At 43.4% G+C, this 18923-nt stretch overlaps 1 protein-coding gene across 4 annotated transcripts in view; it reads right to left on the bottom strand.

Annotated features, from left to right (window-relative positions):
• Positions 1–13214, bottom strand: part of FAM120C (family with sequence similarity 120 member C) — a 119104-nt gene extending 105890 nt beyond the window's left edge. For 3 of the 4 annotated variants that reach the window (XM_007991793.3, XM_037994928.2, XM_037994929.2), the window contains exon 1: positions 12412–13214. In XM_007991793.3, coding sequence (XP_007989984.1) covers positions 12412–13107 — 696 coding nt within the window. In that variant the 5' untranslated portion in view covers positions 13108–13214. Of the gene's footprint in view, positions 1–1440; positions 4068–12411 lie in introns of those variants that run through there. The other variant, XM_007991794.3, reaches the window with a different exon arrangement.
• Between the last annotated feature and the right edge of the window lie 5709 nt (positions 13215–18923).

The following is an 18923-nucleotide window of genomic DNA, read 5'->3' as shown; positions in this document are numbered from 1 at the left end:
TACACACTATTAAGGTCCTAATTTTAATTTGCGAGTACCCAATTTTAGTACGCTTTTTTCTTTTCTGAGATGGAGTTTTGCTCTTGTTGCCCAGGCTGGAGTGCAATGACGTGGTCTCAACTCACTGCAACCTCCACCTCCAGGTTGAAGCAATCCTCCTGCCTCAGCCTCCCAAAGTAGCTGGGATTACAGGCACCCACCACCACACCCTCCAAATTTTTGTATTTCTAGTAGAGAGAGTTTCACCATGTTGGCCAGGCTGGTCTCGAACTCCTGACCTCAGGTGATCCATCCACCTCGGCCTCCCCAAGTGCTAGGATTACAGGCGTGAGCTACTGCGCCCGGCCCAATTTTAGTACTCTTAGGCTGCCAGAAGCCAGCCCATTTCTGCAGATGAAGCCTTCTGTCACATTTAAGAACAAAAGGGAAAACTTGGATTTTTAAAAAACCTGTTGTGTGTCAACCACGGGCTGGAAACTGTACTTTGATGCTAACTTTTGTTATCAGTGTATACAGCAAGAACTTTGGCATCCGGTGAAACTATGATCAAAGTTTGTGGGGGCAAGTCACTTAGCTTCTTCATCTGTAAAATGGAGATTTATCTAATTCCTACCCAATTCTAAGACTTACAATTTATAATATAATAGCTGGCACAGACTGAAAAAGTAGTTATGAAAGTCTGTTTTGCAGAGATGAAGTCTGTGGTATGCACTGCCTGAAGGTCCTCAGAAATAATTTGAGACAAGTAGATACCAGAATAGGCACTTGTTTAGCCCAAAGCAAATCTTCACAACTGAAAAGTCAGAGGTCTCATGAAAAGTATCCTTAGGAGTAAGAGAGCGAGAATCCAAGGCAACCTCTGGGTTACTTCAGAAAGGAGGACAGGAACTGCACAGAGGACAATGATCACAATAAATTTCTAAAAGTCTTTGAACTAGGGGCTGTAAATGCTTACAGGGATGGGCAGCTAACATGAATGAAGGGGCTGAGTAAAGAAAAATTAACTTCCAGAAATGTAATTTTTGGCTAGGCATGGTGGGTAATCCCAGCACTTTGGGGGGCTGAGGCAGGAGGATTGCTTGAGGCCAGGAGTTTGAGATCAGCCTGGGCAACCTAGCAAGACCGTCTCTGAAACAAACAAACAAAACAAAACCTTAAAAATTAGCTGGGTTTGGGTGGCACATGCCAGTAGTCCTAGCTACTGGGGAGGCGGAGGTGGAAGGATTGTTTGAGCCCAGGAGTTCAAGGTTATAGTGAGCCATGTTCACACCACTGCCCTCCAACCTGGGCAACAGAGCAAGACCCTGTGTTTAAAAATAAAAAACACACACACAGAAATGTATTTTTATTTAAGCTGTGGGTGTTTATACATGCAAAATACTGGAGTTTACGTTTTACATTAAAGACATAAGTGAAAAACTAGAAAATTTATCATTACACTTTTTTTTTTTTTTTTGTAGTTTATTCTCCTTTGACTTGGAACTGGAGGCCTGACACATTTATGTGCCAAGAGGTCAACGTTAGGTCTTACATTTTTGTGTTACAACATACAGTACAGAATTCAGCCTTGAATGCTTTCACTTCAAGTGACTAATTTGATCCTATTTCATAATGGAAAACAGCTGTTTAGAAATGTAGGCATTTCCAAACACAGAAGTTTGGCACAGTGTTTTTTATATTTCAGTAACTACTTCCAAAGTATTTGTAGAATTCGGCATTTCAATGACATCATGCTTCGTTTTCAGCACCATGGCACAGTAATTCAGAATCTCCATTGTAGCTCTTCTTTCATACTCTAAACACTGAGAAAGGCTAATTGAACAATATTAGTTCATTTTCATCAAATATGTCAGAGAACCTTTCCTGGAATTCAACAGACAACTTCACAACTGTGGGAATGTAATTCAGGCCATCACTTTCAATTCTTGGAAACCAATTTCAGCAAAGAAAAGTCAGCCAGTTTATCTCTTGCCAAATGAGTTTCTCAAAGGCATAATTTTGCTAGGAACAAGCAAGTACAACCATACATTTGTGAAGGTATTTATGAACAATGCTGTTTTTATTCAGTGTCTAGATGAGTTGTAAAATCAACCAAACAAGCCAAATATTTTATTTCACTCTCTGCGGGTGTGGTGAATGCCCTTTGGATGCCAAGTCATTTTTTTCAGTATCTTGAGTACCATGCTTCAACTAAGCCAATCAACCTCCATGTAATAGGGCAGATTTCCATAACATGCACCCAATAATTCACCAAGCAAAGTATTCAGTTGTGGAGCAAACCACCATGTTAATTACTAGTTCCTGATCTGACTGATTCATTTCTAAGCTTTCAGCAGAAAGAGCTTTAAGTTTAGGTCCCTGGAAAGTGTTTCTGCTTCAAATTGTTTCTTGGGTCCAACAGTTCTAAACACTATTGCAGAAGCACCACCTGTAGTCATACTTACTAATTTTGACCAATTGATATTAAAAATCTGAAGACTTTTCTCATCACACAAAATCCAGGTATTTCCAGATGTACCTGTGATGAGTCCAAGAGTCAGGTTACATCAAATTCTTAACACATGAATCATACCTAAGTGCAGGGCTCTCGAACTTTAGCATGTATCAGAATCAGCTGGAGGGTTTGTTGAAACAGATCCATAAGCTCCCCCACCTTTCCCACCAGTTTCTGATTCTGTAGGTCCAAAGGGGTGAGGGACTGAGAATGTGTATTTCCAACATGTTTCCAGATGGTACAGTGCTGTTGGTCTGGGACCATACTTTGAGAACCACTGTCTAGGAATACAGCTAACTGTACAGCTATGTGGATGTAGTTTTTAATCTGTTGTAACCAACTGCTATGTAAATCTCCAAAAATAATTTAACTTTTTGACTAAATCTGTCCCAAGAATGTTTAGCCATCAATGTCTGACATCCTGAGCCAAAGTATTTCCTACCTTTGCAAATGCCTGTTTATAACATATTTTCTGTTGTACTCGACAAACACTTTTATAAAACTACTGTATAAAAAAGGCTTTCAAGTCCTGGCAGTTTTTTCATTTAATACATAATTGCCTTCTGTGGCATCACTTATTTTATCTGTATCTAGAAATATAGCCTGTTGAAATTCCAAGTACATTTTTAAGTTCTTTTCATTTCAGCACTCATCCTTTTTGTATGCTTTTTTCTTTTTTTTTTTTTTTGAGATGGAGTTTCACTCTTGTTGCCCAGGCTGGAGTGCAATGGTGCGATCTTGGCTCACCGCAACTTCCACCTCCCAGGTTCAAGTGATTCTCCTGCCTCAGCCTCTCGAGTAGCTGGGATTACAGGCATGCGCCACCATGCCCGGCTAATTTTGTATTTTTAGTAGAGACAGGGTTTCTCCATGTTGGTCAGGCTGGTTTCGAACTCCCGACCTCAGGTGATCCACCTGCCTCGGCCTCCCAAACTGCTGGGATTACAGGTGTGAGCCACCGCACCCGGCCGTACACTGATATTTCTTACAGTGGTTTACTTTCAAATGGTATCTTAAATTGTAGTCTTTCAACAGACACATTTTATTTAGATGGATATGAAAATTCATCAATTCCACAAAGAAATAGGCTCTCTCCTGTTCAAACACGTGAACTTCTTCCATAAAAAAGATTGTTTTCACTTTGCACAGATGTGGGTATGAGAAATATTTCGTGTTCATCAAAAATATTATTTAAAAAGAACAAGCACAACAATCAATGGTGTTTCAGTTATCTATTTCTGTGTAACAAATTAGCCCCCAAACTTAGTGGCTTAAAACAACATTTATTATCTCATAGTATCTGTAGGCATGGCTTAGCTGGGTCCTCTGGCTCAAGGTCTCCTACAGGCTTCAATCAAGGTGCCAGCCAGGGCTGCAGTCATCTCAAGGCTCGCCTGGGGAAAGATCCGCTTCCAAGCTCACTCACGTACGTGGCTGTTGGCAGCAATTCAGTTCCTTGCGGGCTGTAGTTGGACTGAGGGCCTCAGTTCCTCACTGAGTGTTGGTTGGAGGCTTCCCTCAGTTTCTTTTCCTGTGGGTCTCTCCATAGGGCAGCTCACAACATGGCAGCTTGCTTCATCAGAGTGATCAAGCAAGAAGAGCCAGAGAGAAAGAGAGAGAGAGTGCAAACAAGATGGAAGTCACAGTTTTTTATAACCTAATCTTGGAAGTGACATCCCATCACTTTTGTTGTAGTCTGCTCATCAGAAGCAAGTCACTAGGTCCAGCCCACAAACTGGGGGGATGGGAGGAGATTACAAAAGGGTGTGAATACCAGGAGGTGGGAATCATGGGGAGCCATTGTAGAAGATGTCTACCATGAATGACAAGTGGCACTTCGTCATTGTGGCAGGGAGACACCATGGAGCTGTAGAGACCAATAAATGAAGACCATGTGGTTCACCAAAAGGGGTTAAGCAGTATTGCCAGAGGATCTGATATTTCAGTAGTTGGAAAGAGACTGTTTTGCAACATTTCTCTATTTTTAAAAGTTGGCAACAAATTCGAACTTGTTAAAAAATAATGCAAGTTAAACGACAGCAGGAAATGATAATCATTCAATTCATATAATTAGATGATGCCTTAATATTCAGTCCAAGTGCATTATTTGATTTCAGATCCTGGTGAACACTATTGATCAATGAAAATAAATGAAGTTCTTTCAAAAAGAAAAGGAAAAAAATATGTGGGCCAATGCAAAAATACATGAATGGGCCACATAAGGCCTATGGGCTGCCAGTTTGCCATCCTTGCCATAACCTTTGTAATTTCCTCATGTGATACAGATGAACGGGCAAGGGTTTTGCTTCTGGTATGCAAATCCTGGTTTCTGCCACTTCTATTGGTTATGTCCCTGGGCCTAATGACAAGGGCCAGAGAAAGGATCCTGGGGACTTATATCGTAAGTACTTTCTTCCTTGTTTCCTCTACAGAGGAAGGGTAGGGTACCATGCTTTGTACCCCTGACTTCAACACTCCTTATCTCACTTCCCTACTTCATTTTCTCCACAGCATTTCCTATGTCACAAAACATATTTTGCCTATTTATCTTGTTTGTTGTCTATCTTCTTCATTAGAATATGTTTCATGAGGTCAGAAATCTGTTTTATTCACTGCTGTATCCTCATAATCTTGAACTTTGCCTGGCACACAGGAGTCCAATAAACATAGTCTGAGTAAATTAATTCTATTGTTCATAGTACTTAGAATAGTGTCTGGCACAGAACAGGTGCTCAAAAATATTAACTGAACTGAAAAGCATTGTCCTGATAAGAAAAATGGGGTAACATTGGGCTAGATAATGGTGGGCAGATCATGAAGGCATGCCATGGCATGCCATACTAAGCTTAAAGCATGAGAGTGAGGTGATCAATGTCCAACCTACTAGGTGCACAAGATATTTTGTATTTTTTTTTTTTTATACAGGGTCTTAACTCTGTCACCCAGGCTGCAGTGCAGTGGTGCGATCTCAGCTCAGTGCAACCTCAACCTCTCAGGCTCAAGCGATCCTCCTGCCTCAGCCTCCTGAGTAGCTGAGACTACAGGTGTGCACCACCATGCCCTGCTACAAGATATTTTAGTCAATATAATAGCAGCTGGCATTTATATGGCATTTACTACGTGCCATATAATGTTCTAAGCATATTACTTAAATCATTTAACACTCACAACAAAATTTGTGATGTAGGTATTATTGTTAAACTGAGGCACAGAGTAAGTAACTTGCCTAAGCTTACATAATGAGTACTTAGAGGAACAGGGATCTAAACCCAGGCAGTCTGGCTCCAAGGCCTGTGTTGTCAGCCATTATGCTACACAAACTAAATATAGGAAAAAATGTTCTGGAAAAAGTTATTAAAATATAACTATAAAAATGCAATTACACTGTTCTGAGATATGTTAAAGATGAAGGATTTTGGTGTCAAATATCTTTAGGTCCAAATCTTGGTCCAACCATGTTCTAGCAGTGCAACCTTGGGCCAGTGATTACACTGAGCCTGTTTTTTTTTTTGCTATAAAAAGTAGAGATTTAGGCCGGGCGTGGTGGCTCACGCCTGTAATCCCAGCACTTTGGGTGGCCGACGCAGGCGGATTACCTGAGGTCAGGAGTTCGAAACCAGTCTGGCCAACATGGTGAAACTCCGTCTCTACTAAAAATAGAAAAATTAGTTGGGTGTGGTGGCATGCGCCTGCAGTCCCAGCTACTTGGGAGGCTGACGCACGAGAATTGCTTGAACCCAGGAGGTGGAGGTTGTAGTGAGCCAAGATCACGCCACTGTACTCCAATCTGGGCCACAGAACAAGGCTCTGCCTCAAAAAACAAAAAACAAAACAAAACAAACAAAAAACAAAATAAAAACAAAAGAGAGAGATTGATTTAATCTGTCACAGGAGTAGAGGAAAAAATAGAGATTAATACCTCTCCTGTTGGGTAATTGTGAGAATTAAATGAATATTGGTGAGGTACCTCGCCCATGTGGTAGCTATTATTACTACCATCAAAAGGGAATATATTCTATAAGTGCATTGCTAAGCAGCTACAAAACTTCTGAGTAACAGGAGTTCGGCAATTCAGTTTGCAATCTGAGTTTATTTAGATGGAATTAATATATAACATTGTATAGCACTGATTCTAAATTCTTCTTTATCTGACCTGTAAAGCCCTCTACAGTGATTCAGTCAGTAAAGGTAAACCAACCAATCTCTCTCTCTCACAGCAAACATTATTTTATATATGTCAAGTCCTAGAGCAAATCTCTGCCCTCTTGAAACTCATTTAAAAGAGAATTAAGCGATATGAAAATACTATGAAAGAGAAAAAAACATGAGAGAGGTAAGAACAGAGTACTCTGGTAGTAAAGGGAAGGCTTAATTTACCACAGCTGACAGAGGTTGGCTAGGAAAGATTCTATAACGATAACTTTTGAGCAGGAATAAGGGGGAATTTGCTATGCAAAGGTCAAGATAAACATAAGAAAAATACTATGAGAGAGGACACGGTTTCTTAGTCTAGGAAACTAAGAAAATACAGAATGGTTGGAACAGGGGTGGCCAGAGGTGAGCACCAGGTAAGTCTGGAGGGAGTTTGGGATCAGATTGTGAAGGGCACTGTCTGCCATGCTCAGAAGTTTGGACTCGGTAGGGTAGGAAAATACACCTTTGTGCATATAACAGAGTCAGCTTCTGTTTTCAGAATGGTGTCTCTGGCAGCAATATGGCAGATGGAGTCCAGAGAGTGTTATGGTAAAGGAACAAGTTGACACTGTCTTCCTGGTTCAGATAAGAAATTTTGGCAGCCTGAACTAAAGCAACGGGGGTGGAAACAGACAGAAGTAGCTGGACTCAGGAGACATTTCTAACGTAGAATTCAAAGGATCCAATGACCAAGTAAATGTGGGAAGTGACAGGAGAGTGAAGAATTGAGGACTCCACAGCTTCTGGCTTGAAAGTGATGAAAGACACCATTCACAGAAATAGAGAGTACCAGAAGTGGAACAAGTTTTGGGGAAACATAATGAGTTCCATTTTGGGTAGTTTTTAGTTTAAGTGACCTAAAAGACATCAAGTAGTAGAGAGCTGAAAAGATGTGCTGAAAGCTCATGAGAGAGGTCGAGGGTAGAGACAGAGCAACAGGAATCATCAGAATTTAATTAATACTTAAAGCCACCATAATGGATGAGATTGCTCAGGAAACAAAAGTAGAAGAATATGACCACGACAGAAGCCTTGAGGGCACCAACATTTAAAGAAGCAGGCAGAAGAGGAATAAGGAAAAAAGAAGAAAGAACTAGAGGGTTACAAGGAGAATCAGAAGTGAGTTGAACTGTGAAATCCAAGGAAGATAGTTCAAGAGTAGGATGGCTTGATATTAATGATCTTAAAGAGGACCAAGAAAGGCTAAGAATGGAAATGCGTGCAGCAGCTTCAGAGTGGTGACATCAGATATAAAGTAGCACTAGGCTAGGAAATGGGAATTAATACAATCTGCTTCTTTAAGAATAATGGTGAATAGGGAAGAAAGGAGATAAAGATAATGGCTCAAAGGAATTAGAAAATAAAGGGGAAGTTTTTGTTTTTCAAAGATTATTTGTGCATGCTGTAAGTGAAAGAAACCAGAGAGGCAGAGACTGAAACTGTAGAAAGGACAGGGATTACTACTTTTGAATTCCTATAACATCACTGTATGATTCACTTACTTGGCACTTAGCTTACACATTTGCCTTGTATTGGCAGTATTGTACATTTAGCAATGCTGGCACAAACTAAGTGCTCAAAAAATCTACTTATGATTGTTTGTCTTCATGTATCTATACATATTATCTAGCCAGTAACAGTGTACAATCATACACAAGAATGTACAAAATGAAGGAAACAGGGTGGTGGGATTGTGTAAACTTTGAGCAATATAAACCCAGAACAGTAATTTTTATCCACCACTTACTAGTACTTAGAACAAAGAAAAATTATTTTACCTCTTGGTTATCTCAGTTACTCAACTGTAAAATGGGGGAGAATACCATACACCTTGCAAGCTCTTGAGGATTAAATGAGATATTTTTAAAGCTTTTAATATACAACTTATTGCCTAAGAAGTAATTATTATTTTGATTATTTTCCAACCACCAGAGCATCTAGAAAAGTCATTAACTTTTCAGAATGTCTATGACTAATGGTAAGTAAATAATCAGGAGGCATAGCAGCCATTGCTTTATCGTATTCTAGAGAACCAAAGCACAAAATGATACCTGTTCTCAAAGTCTGGTTATTCATATACCACCAACATGATTTCTGCCATATCCAAGTACTGCAACTTAATATCTTTCTTTAAATCAACTCATTTTATGTAATCATAATCATTCTAAAAAAGTATAGCTGCGAAATGGTGAGTTTGATGTGCTGATCATTTTTTTTCTAATTACACAGTAACCATTAAAACAAAGCATTCATTCCCTTAATCACCCTAAATTATCTCCTGAATCACAATCTAAAACTGCTTTAGGTTGCTCTACTTCTGAGACCCTTAGGAAGCAATCAGGCAAGCAATTTGTGGGTTTACTTAATTTTCCTTCTACTGATTATCATTTACAAAGGTTTGCAGAGCATATAAATGAAACCAACCAAATCAAAAAATTCATCCCAACAATATACACTGGATCTTTTCATGGTAAGTCCGAAGTTGTCTAAAACTAAACAGACAACCCAGCAACTTATCTATTATTTAATCCTTCCACCTCTACTTTCTGTATCACAAATGAAAATGAGACTGGGAATAAAGGTCCATCTTGTGGTCTAGCCCGAAGAACAAAACCAAAGAGGGGAGAGATACAGTAGTGGGTTCTGTTCTGAGACACTGACATTCAGTCAAAAGAAATAGTAGGCATGCAAATCATCCAAGTGAAAAATTCCCACCTTCAAGACAGTAGAACATTCCTCTGAAAAGGGAAACCACAATCGGTTATTAATACCTTTCAAGTCTGTGCTACAATCCAGGGAGTTCTTCATCACTCCAATAAAAACAAAAACCGGGAGAGAACTTCACTCATTGATAACATCGACAGACACTTTAGAGATGCAATTTTAGAGCTGGTCTTAAATCCATTATATTAAGAGCCACACTACACTCTTAAAAAGTCACTTCTACAATCCATTCTCTTAGGATCATTGATCTATTCATCATGGAAAAAAACAAGGTACTCTGCACCCAAAGTACACAGGACATTATGGAGAATACAAAAAGATCAGAGTTTGTTTATAATCTAGCACAGGGAATAAGATTTATACATTCCCCAAGAGTGCTTCTAAGGACTAGAGAGAACTGCTGGGAATTTTTCCCCAACATTTTTATTATGAAAAACTTCAAACATATGGCAAAGTTGAAATAATTTTACAGTGAACATCTGAATACCCACGACTGAGATTCTACTATTTTTACTATACCTTATTTATCACATATCTATCTACTCAATCCATCTTTTTTATTAACTGCTGGGATTTTGAAAATGAGACTGTGTGGTGAAGTACGACAAAAATACACTAAGGGCTGCTTCTCAAAAGATTTTGACTGATGGGGTATATAAACAAAAAAAACTTTGGAAACCACAAACCCATACTCAGTGTTCAACCCTCCTGCCAACCTCCAATCAAAATCTATTCAGAGCTCATAACTGGCTATTCGGGTCTCCACACCCTTGTCCACTATCTGAACTCTCTTCAGTCCTCTTCATGGCTTAGCACCAATCCGTGAAGCCTTCCCCAACTTTCACTCCCTTAATCAGAATTAACCATGCCCCCTATAGGGGCCACATTTTTCATCATTTGCAATTAGGCCACAGTATCTGCAATTTATTATCTCTTTCACTAAACCTTGCCCTCCTTGAGGACAGGGTCCCCTTATTTACCTCTCAGTCCTCAGCAAGCAGCTAGTACTTAGCCTACAGCAAGCACTCTAATAAAAGAGTGAGTTAATGACCTGAACCGTCTTTAACCAGGAGCCAAGGAAGAGTTTAGCTGAGTGGGGAAATGATCTAATCACAGTGGCACTTTAGAAAGATTCATTTTATAGCAGCACTGTTGTTTAGAGTATGAGCTTTGGAGGAAGACCACATAGGCACAAATCTCAGCCCTGCTACTTATCTCTTGGTGACTTTGGGCAAGTTTCTAAGCCCGTGCCTCAGTTTCCTCATTTAGAAAACAGGGATAATACTGCTTCACAGGTTATTGCGAGGATGATGAGGTAATTTTTTTAAAAGAAGCGCATAGAGCGGCACCTAACACATAGTAAATATTCCATCAATGTGGTCACTATTGCCAGCAATCAGGTTAATAAAGAGGTTAAAAATTCCTTACAAGCCTGGGTGGTAGCAGTGAAAACAAAGTGGAAAGAATGGCCATGAATAAAGAATCTACCTTAAAATGTTCAGTCGGAAGAGCAAGCAAATGTGTGCCTTTTTTTTTTTAACCTTGTATGAGATAGCTCACTTTTGGATGTGTTTAAACTAAAACAACTATAATCTAGGCACTCTAGGCACAGATTTGATGCTGAGAACGAGTCTAGCAAGACTGAACTCTAGACACAACCTTTATAACCACTGCAAGCTTCTCTGTTTAGGTCTTTTAGTCTCTGAGCTAAAACTTGTTTCCTTCTCATTACTCCAGCAGACACCACTTCTTAAGTGATTCCCACAATCCCCTGTTCTGTCTAACTGTAAGGACAACCCCCAGGAACCTTGGTTGGGGAAATAGGTTTGCGGTTTCGTTCTATCCAACCCTGTACTACTTTTCTTTTTCTTCTTCCTGCCCACCTCCTTTACTTCCCCAGCCTTGCTATTCTCTACACGTAGGAACTTGAAACCTAAGAGTATGGGAAAGCAACAGAGCAGCAGCAGTGGTGCCAAGAACTGGGGATGCTGCCAAGCTGTTCCCCAGGCCCCATATGCAGTGACCCAACTACATGCAGATTGGACGTAACTGCCTATGGGGCCTTGCACACTTGATACTCCTTTTTGCTTCTGCTCATTTTCTTCCTCCCACTTAAAGCAACCTCCTCCCAAGCTTGTGACTCATTCAAATCCAATCCATCTTTGAAGACCCAGGTGAGGTCCGACTTCTTCAGGGAAGCCTCCCCTGACCACTTTAGTCCAAAGATATCCCACCAACCCCACATACAGAAAACAGGAACTGTACTTACTGTCTGGACCATAAGGCATAATCACACATTGCTATAATTAAATGTTTCATGTGTATACATTTAACTTTCCAAGGGTATGAGCAGTGTCTCACATGTCTTTAAAACTCTTACACTCAGTGCGTTAATACTTGTTGAACAGTGACTGAATCAGTGGGTTTTTGTTTATGTGTTTAGGCTAAGGCAGGAGGAAGAAGATGCATGTTGAAATGAGAAAGGCTGAATGGACAGATGGGTAAAAAAGCAGCAGTGGGTGAAGACGGAAAAACAATGTAGAAGAAAGGTATTCAGTTCACACCTGCTTAAGTGATTTACTGCGAGGTTGGAAAGAGATACAGGAGAGAGATGTCAACTGGAAAAAGCAGGGTAAAGGCATTTCAGTTTGAGGCAGAAGACAGCAGGAGAAAGGTGAGGCTACAAAAGAAATCCTGACTAGATTCTGCTGAAACCTAGTGGTAGGCCAATTGGATATGGGAACCTAAAGGGAGCCACTGGGATGACATGAGTAGAGATATGGCCATGTAGGTGAGTGAATCCGTAGGGGGTAGTATGAAGGGGGGAGGTAAATGGATAAAATGGTAGAGGGTAGTTAGGCAGGTAGGTTAGCTGTTGGGCGGGTAGGTGGGTGGGTAGATGGGAGGCAGGGCAGTGGGTAAGTGGGTAGGTGGTTAGGTATTTAGTTGGGAGGGAATAGGTGTGGGGCTTATTATTTAAGATCCGGCCCCTCCCTCACCTTGACCCGGAAGCGGATGAGTGCTAGCCTCACGCAGTGGCTCAGGCAGGCCGGTGGCAGGAACCAGGCCCGCGGTGGAGGGGTGCCCTTGTTGCCCACGTGTCCCACGATCAGTTGCGCTGTCTGCCGCTCGGCCTGGCACCGACGGCCCCACTCGGCCAGCCGGTCCTTGCCCAGGCCCCCCGGGAACATGACCACGAGCTCCAGGCCGTCGCCGCCAGGATAGGCACAAGCCTGGCACAGCGCTGACAAGTAGCCCAGCATGGCGTTCCATTGGCCGCCACACACCCAATCCGTCTGGTAGCCGCCATAGAGCCGCGGCAGCGCCGAGCCGGCGTCCACCAGCACCCGGGCCCCGGGCAGCGGAGGGGGCGGCGGCGGCAGCGGAGGGTGCAACCCGGGCTGCGCCTGGCCGTGATGGTGGAAGTGGTGAGCGGGGTGATGGTGCCGAGTCGGCCCCGCGCCCCCGGAGTAGGCACCCAAGGCAGCGGGCGGAAGCGGCGGTTGCAGAGGCGCAGAGCCCCTGGCGGCGCGTGGAGCCCCGGGCGCTAGGGCGGCAGTCGGCGGCAGCTGGCGGTGCAAGTGCTGCTGCTGCTGCTGGCGCGAGACCGTGCGCGCGAGTTTGAGGAGGTCCACGGGCACCACGGCCCCGGGACAGCGCTTCTCCAGGAACTCTTGGAAGCCCTGGACACCCATGCTTCGTCGGTGGGCAGACGAGACAGCGGCTGCGCGAGCAGGCTAGGCGACGATCTGGGCGCGAAGCTGGGGGCGGGCGCGTGCGCACTCCGCGGGGGGCAAAGGGGGGCGGGAAAAGGATTCCCGAGGGGAGGGGTGAGGAAGCGAGGGAATGAGGGCGGGGAGAGGAGGAAACCACAAATTGGATTTGGGTGGAGAGAAGGGGAGAGGCAGACCGGACCGGGGAGAGGCTGGGAGGATAAAAGCGAGGATGGGCTCTAGTCACTTCTCTTTTTTCTCCTTTCCGGTCGCTCTTCTTCGCGCTTTAGAAAGGGTGAAGCCTCTTTCTTCCACCTCCGGGAGCCATGTTGCCTCGTCTTCTCGGTGGTACACGCTTTCTAGCTGGAGGAAGGGGAGCGAGGAGGGGGCGGAGCGGGGAGAGGGGCATCTTGGTAGTTGTAGTCTTCTCTATGGCCTTGGGATGTAGTCGAGGAACCAGAATACCACCCTTCTCAGCCCTTGTGCTCACAGGGTCTCAGGAAGCGGGGCGTGATGATGAGTGTTTAGGAGTTGCATTCCAGCTCCTTGCATCTCACTGAGCTGCTTAGGTTATTTACTGCTTTTTCCTGGAAAAAGAGTTTTGGGGGAAGGATTGATGCATCATGGGAATGGAAGTTAGAGTGGATTGACTGAACTCAGCTAAAGTGAGCTAAAACTCCCCGGGAGGGAGGATTTTCCCCTTAGTGGAAAGATGATATGTAAAAGAGCTGTTGCTCCCAATTAAGAAAGACGTAAGTGGTCGGGCGCGGTGGCTCACGCCTGTAATCCCTCCGAGGCGGTCGGATCACGAGGTCAGGAAATGGAGACCATAGTGGCCAACATGGTGAAACCCCGTTTCTACTAAAAATAAAAAATTAGCCAGGTGTGGTGGCGCGTGCCTGTAATCCCAGCTACTCGGGAGGCTGAGGCAGGAGAATAGCTTGAACCTGGGAGGTGGGGGTTGCAGTGAGCCAAGATCACGTCACTGTACTCCAGCCTGGTGACAGAGCCAGACTCCATCTCAAAAAAAATAAAGAAAAAGAAAAACTTACATTATTTACTTGCCTAAGGCAATGCAGAGACAAAAATAAAATCGAATATCCTTGCCCTAAGCATCTCTTTGGGCAGGGAGATAATTACCAACACAAATTACATTACAAGTTGTCCCTTTTTGGTACTCCCAGATCTATGTCCTATGGTTAGGGCCTTTGGTTTCCAAACTTCGTTGTGTTTTAGTCTGTCGGGAGCTTTTCTAAATAGCTGCAAGGGCTCTAATTTCATGTGTATAGAGTCATAATCTTTTGAAAAATGTATTTTCAACATACTGAGATGAAACAGATGCAGTGCCTGTCTTCTTTCTGGCTTTTAGGGCTGGCCCACTCTTTCAGCAGGAATAGAGCAGAAAACAAGATCTGAAATGAGTAGTAGCCAGATCTGGCTTGGAACTTACTGGAAGGTAGGAGATAATGGCAGGCAGAGTTAGAATACAGAAGTGCAGAACCCAAGAGTTATCAGGATAAATGAGATAGGGGAATACTCTATTAGGATGCAAAAGCAAAAAAGCTTCAAGCTACATAAAAGAAATTCTAAAATAGTGGAGATGGAACAAGCCAGATTGTCAAAGAATAAGTAGATGGCAAGGCAGTGTACATAGTTAACTCTTGAAAGCAAGCAGTGAAAGGAGAGAGCAGTGGCTTGAAGGGATGAAGGATGGAAGGAATGGAGGTTTTTTAGTATAATGGACACCTGTGGGACTGTCTGCCTAGGCCCTCTTTTCCGGGAATTGACCCTCCCCTTCCCACATTTATAGGGTTATGACAAAAACTGTCATGTTCCTATAACCATAGCTTATTGGGTCAGAGGTGGGCACCTAATCCAACCTGGGGCAATCAAAATCTCATTTTCTAGAAATTTGGAATTGGACCAGAGATATCAGCTTTTCTCTAATTGTAAAGCTTGGAAGCTGTCAACTAATTTTCCCACCAGAGGGACAGAAGTGAAAGATGCTGGTCTGCAGAAAGAGAGAAAAAATACAGACTTTCCGAGAAGAGCAGAGGTGAGAAATAGAGTCTGCATTGTGTTCAAGTCCCAGGTTCCAGATAATGCAGTAGTGTGATTACAGCTCACTGCAGCCTCGGCTTTATTTTTTGTAGAGACCCTAAAATGTGGAACAGATAAGATCAGAGACCTCTGCATCAGTTGATGGGAAGGAAGTTGGTATTCTGTGTTATTTGGCAGTGAAGCATTTGCTTATTGCTCTTGGGACTCAAAACAGCAGCCACTTTGCTTGTATCAAGAGATCTGCATTTGCTGAGGGTCAGATATTCATTGGCTTTGCTGAATTACAGCAGAATCTCAATCTTGCCTCAAAGGTTTCACCAGTTAGGAAACTGGCATCAAGGCAATTGGAACGAAGTTATCTATATCTGCCTCCTAAGTAGTACTCCTTGTTCTCCAGCTCTCCTAAATGTGACGAATAGAAGCCACAACAGGATGATCCAGGCTATTCCCTTTAGCAGATCTGAAGCTTCAAAGAGCCTAACTTGGCAAGATTCTTGGCACTTGTTTTTAGCATTCTGAGTCCCCTCAAATGAAACCAGCAGGCAGTCAAATAAGGTTTTAAAGAAGCTGTATCACTAGAAAATCAAATCTGTGAATAGGGGCCATAATTGATCAGCCAGAGCAGTGATTCTCTCTTTTTTTTTTTTTTGAGATGGAGTCTCACTCTGTCGCCCAGGCTGGAGTACAGTGGTGTGATCTCGGCTCACCGCAACCTACACCTCCCAGGTTCAAGCAATCAAGCGATTCTTCTGCCTCAGCCTCCCGAGTAGCTGGGACTACAGGCATGCGCCAGCACGCCTGGCTAATTTTTGTATTTTTAGTAGAGACGGGGTTTCACCATGTTGGCCAGGGTGGTCTTGAACTCCTGGCCTCAAGTAATCTGCCCGCCTTGGCCTCCCAAAGCGCTGGGATTACAGGCATGAGCCACCGTGCCCGACCAGAGCAGTGATTCTCAAAAGTATGTCTCTGGAGCAAGCACATCAGCATCACCTGCAAACTATTAGAAATGTACATTTTCAGGCTTCACCTCAGACCTCCAGGATCAGAAACTCTGAGTGTGGGGCCAGAAATCTGTGGTTTAAGTAACATTAGTTAAAGCAGTGAAGACAGATTTTATTTAGTAACTACTGACAGAAGAGGAAAGAGCTGAGCTTCATTCTGATTTGCACAGAGGTTACTGGGCATTTTAGAGGGAAAATGAGGGAGTAGGGAGGGAAAGCAAGCAGGGACTCAGTAGAGTCATGGAAGTGAAAAATTACAGAGGGTTTGTCGGTGTAAATGTGATTAGGCCAGCTGTGTCTGCTACCTGGCAATTACTGAAGTTAGATTTTTATCCTCCCAGAGACTGGGAGACAGAGGCCCTACCCTACATTTCAAAGGACTGGCTTCTAGGCCCTTGAGAAACAGACACTCTGTAGTTTGTAGGAAATACATAAACATCTCAAAGGAACAGAGGAAGGATTTACAATTCTAAGCCCCTTTTTACTAAATGCCCTAAGAAAGGGAAGCAGGCCAGGCTTGGTGGCCCACGCCTGTAGTCCCAGCACTTTGGGAGGCCCAGGCAGGTGGATCACCTGAGGTCAGGAGTTGGAGACCAGCCAGGCCAACATGGTGAAACCCCTTCTCTATTAAAAATACAAAAAAGTTAGCCGGGCATGGTGGCACAAACTTGTAATCCCAGCTACTGGGCAGGCTGAAGCAGGTGAATTGCTTGAACCCAGGAGGTGGAGGTTGCAGTGAGCTGAGATTGTACCACTGTACTCCAGCCTGGGTGACGGAGAGAGACTCCATCTCAAAAAATAAATAAAAATTTAAAAAAATAAATAAATAAATAAAAAGAAGCTGAGGCCTATCCTCAGGTGTGGACTAGAACAAACTGAAAGTTTTTCCTGACAGGGAATTCAAAAGTGAGCTAGGGCTGGGTACAGTGGCTCATGCCTGTTAATCCCACACTTTGGGAGGCTGAGGCGGGCAGATCACTCGAGGTCAGAGTTCGAGATCAGCCTGGCCAACATGGCGAAACCCCATCTCTACTCAAAACACAAAAATTAGCCGGGCCTGGTGGCGCACGCCTGTAATCCCAGCTACTTGGGAGGCTGAGGCACGAGAATCACTTGAGCCTCGGAGGTGGAGGTTGCAGTGAGCTGAGATTGTGCCTCTGCACTGCAGCCTGCTCAGTAGAGTGAGACTCCGTCTCAAAAAACAAAACAAAAAGTGAGCTGGGTCTTCTCAGGGATTCAATCTTAGACTGTCAGAAACCATGCTAATGTTTGGTGAAGTCTCAGTGCAGGGGTTTGAATTGAGTGTACCTGCTGAGTTTTTGCAGGTCTTACTTAATAGCCCTTTAGGTGAACTCTTGAGTTTGAGAATCACTGCTTTTCTAGAACATACTCTCAGGCCCATGTCCAGACTGGTTAAGCAAAGAGGTACATCAGTAAATTGGTTGCCATTTTTTATATGCCTGTAATTTCTTTTATTCCAATCCAGGTGGAAATGGACCTGGTGGCTGATAATGGTGTGACCCCTCCTTTCCTAAATAGGCTTTTTTTTTTTTAGATGAAGTCTCGTTCTGTCGCCAGGCTGGAGTGCAGTGGCGTGATCTTGGCTCACTGCAACCTCCGCCTCCTGGGTTCAAGTGATTCTCCTGCCTCATCTTCCCTAGTAGCTGGGACTGCAGGCATGTGGCACCACACCCAGCTAATTTTTGTATTTTTAGTAGAGACAGAGTTTCACCACGTTGGCCAGGATGGCCTCAGTTTTTTTGGCCTCCCAGAATGCTGGGATTACAGGCGTGAGCCACTGTGCCTGGCCTAATGGGCTTTTTTTTTTTTTTTTTGAGACGGAGTCTCACTCTGTCGCCCAAGCTGGAGTGCAGTGGTGGGATCTGGGCTCACTGCAACCTCCGCCTCCCAGGCTCAAGCAATTCTTGTGCCTCAGCCTCCCCAGTAGCTGGGATTACAGGTACACGCCACCACGCCTGGCTAATTTTTGTAGTTTTAGTAGAGATGGTGTTTCACCATGTTGGCCAAGCTGGTCTCTAACTGTTGGCCTCAAGTGATCTGCCCGCCTTTGCCTCCCAAAGTGCTGGCATCATAGGCGTGAGCTACCGTGCTGGCCCCTAAAACGGCATTCTGACTGTGGTTATCTAATTATTTCTCTATTCTTGCATATTAGATCTATTGGTGGCAATTAAGTTTATCAGAGGTTGTGAGATCAAGAGCAAGAGCAGCCATATTTAGATTGTCACCAAACTAGAGGAGGAAATATGTCCTTGCCATACCATTGCTTCTGAATGCAGTAGTTGAATAAGACCAGCAGTTGTACATGGCTAATGTTAGGTGCTGGCATTTTGGGAATTGTAGGTATGGGGAAAATAGCATGTTTATAGGACAGCCAAGAGGAGGTTTATAGGTAAATATTTATTAGACTGTCTCTGCAGCACCCCTTTTCTACCACCTTATCTACCTTATCCTCATGGTTGCAGCAGGAGCCATCCTTTAGGGACGTTCCCAGAGAATTTGACTGAGCTGGAGGAGAAGACATGAAAAATCCTGGCTGTATTCAGACACCTGGTTCATTTGTTCCTAAGGCCCACCTGTATTATCCCTGGGTTCTATGAGGCAACCCTATCTTTATAAATTCCCATTTTTGCTTAAACTTGTTCAAATTGTGTTTGTACTACTTAAACACAAGATTCCTAACATAAATAGTACAGGAGAAACTATACAGGACGGAAG

The sequence above is a fragment of the Chlorocebus sabaeus genome, chromosome X, assembly GCF_047675955.1.
Source record: "Chlorocebus sabaeus isolate Y175 chromosome X, mChlSab1.0.hap1, whole genome shotgun sequence".
Lineage (NCBI taxonomy): Eukaryota > Metazoa > Chordata > Mammalia > Primates > Cercopithecidae > Chlorocebus > Chlorocebus sabaeus.
The sequence above is the reverse complement of the archived record's forward strand: the minus strand, read 5'-3'. Positions and strand labels throughout refer to the sequence as shown.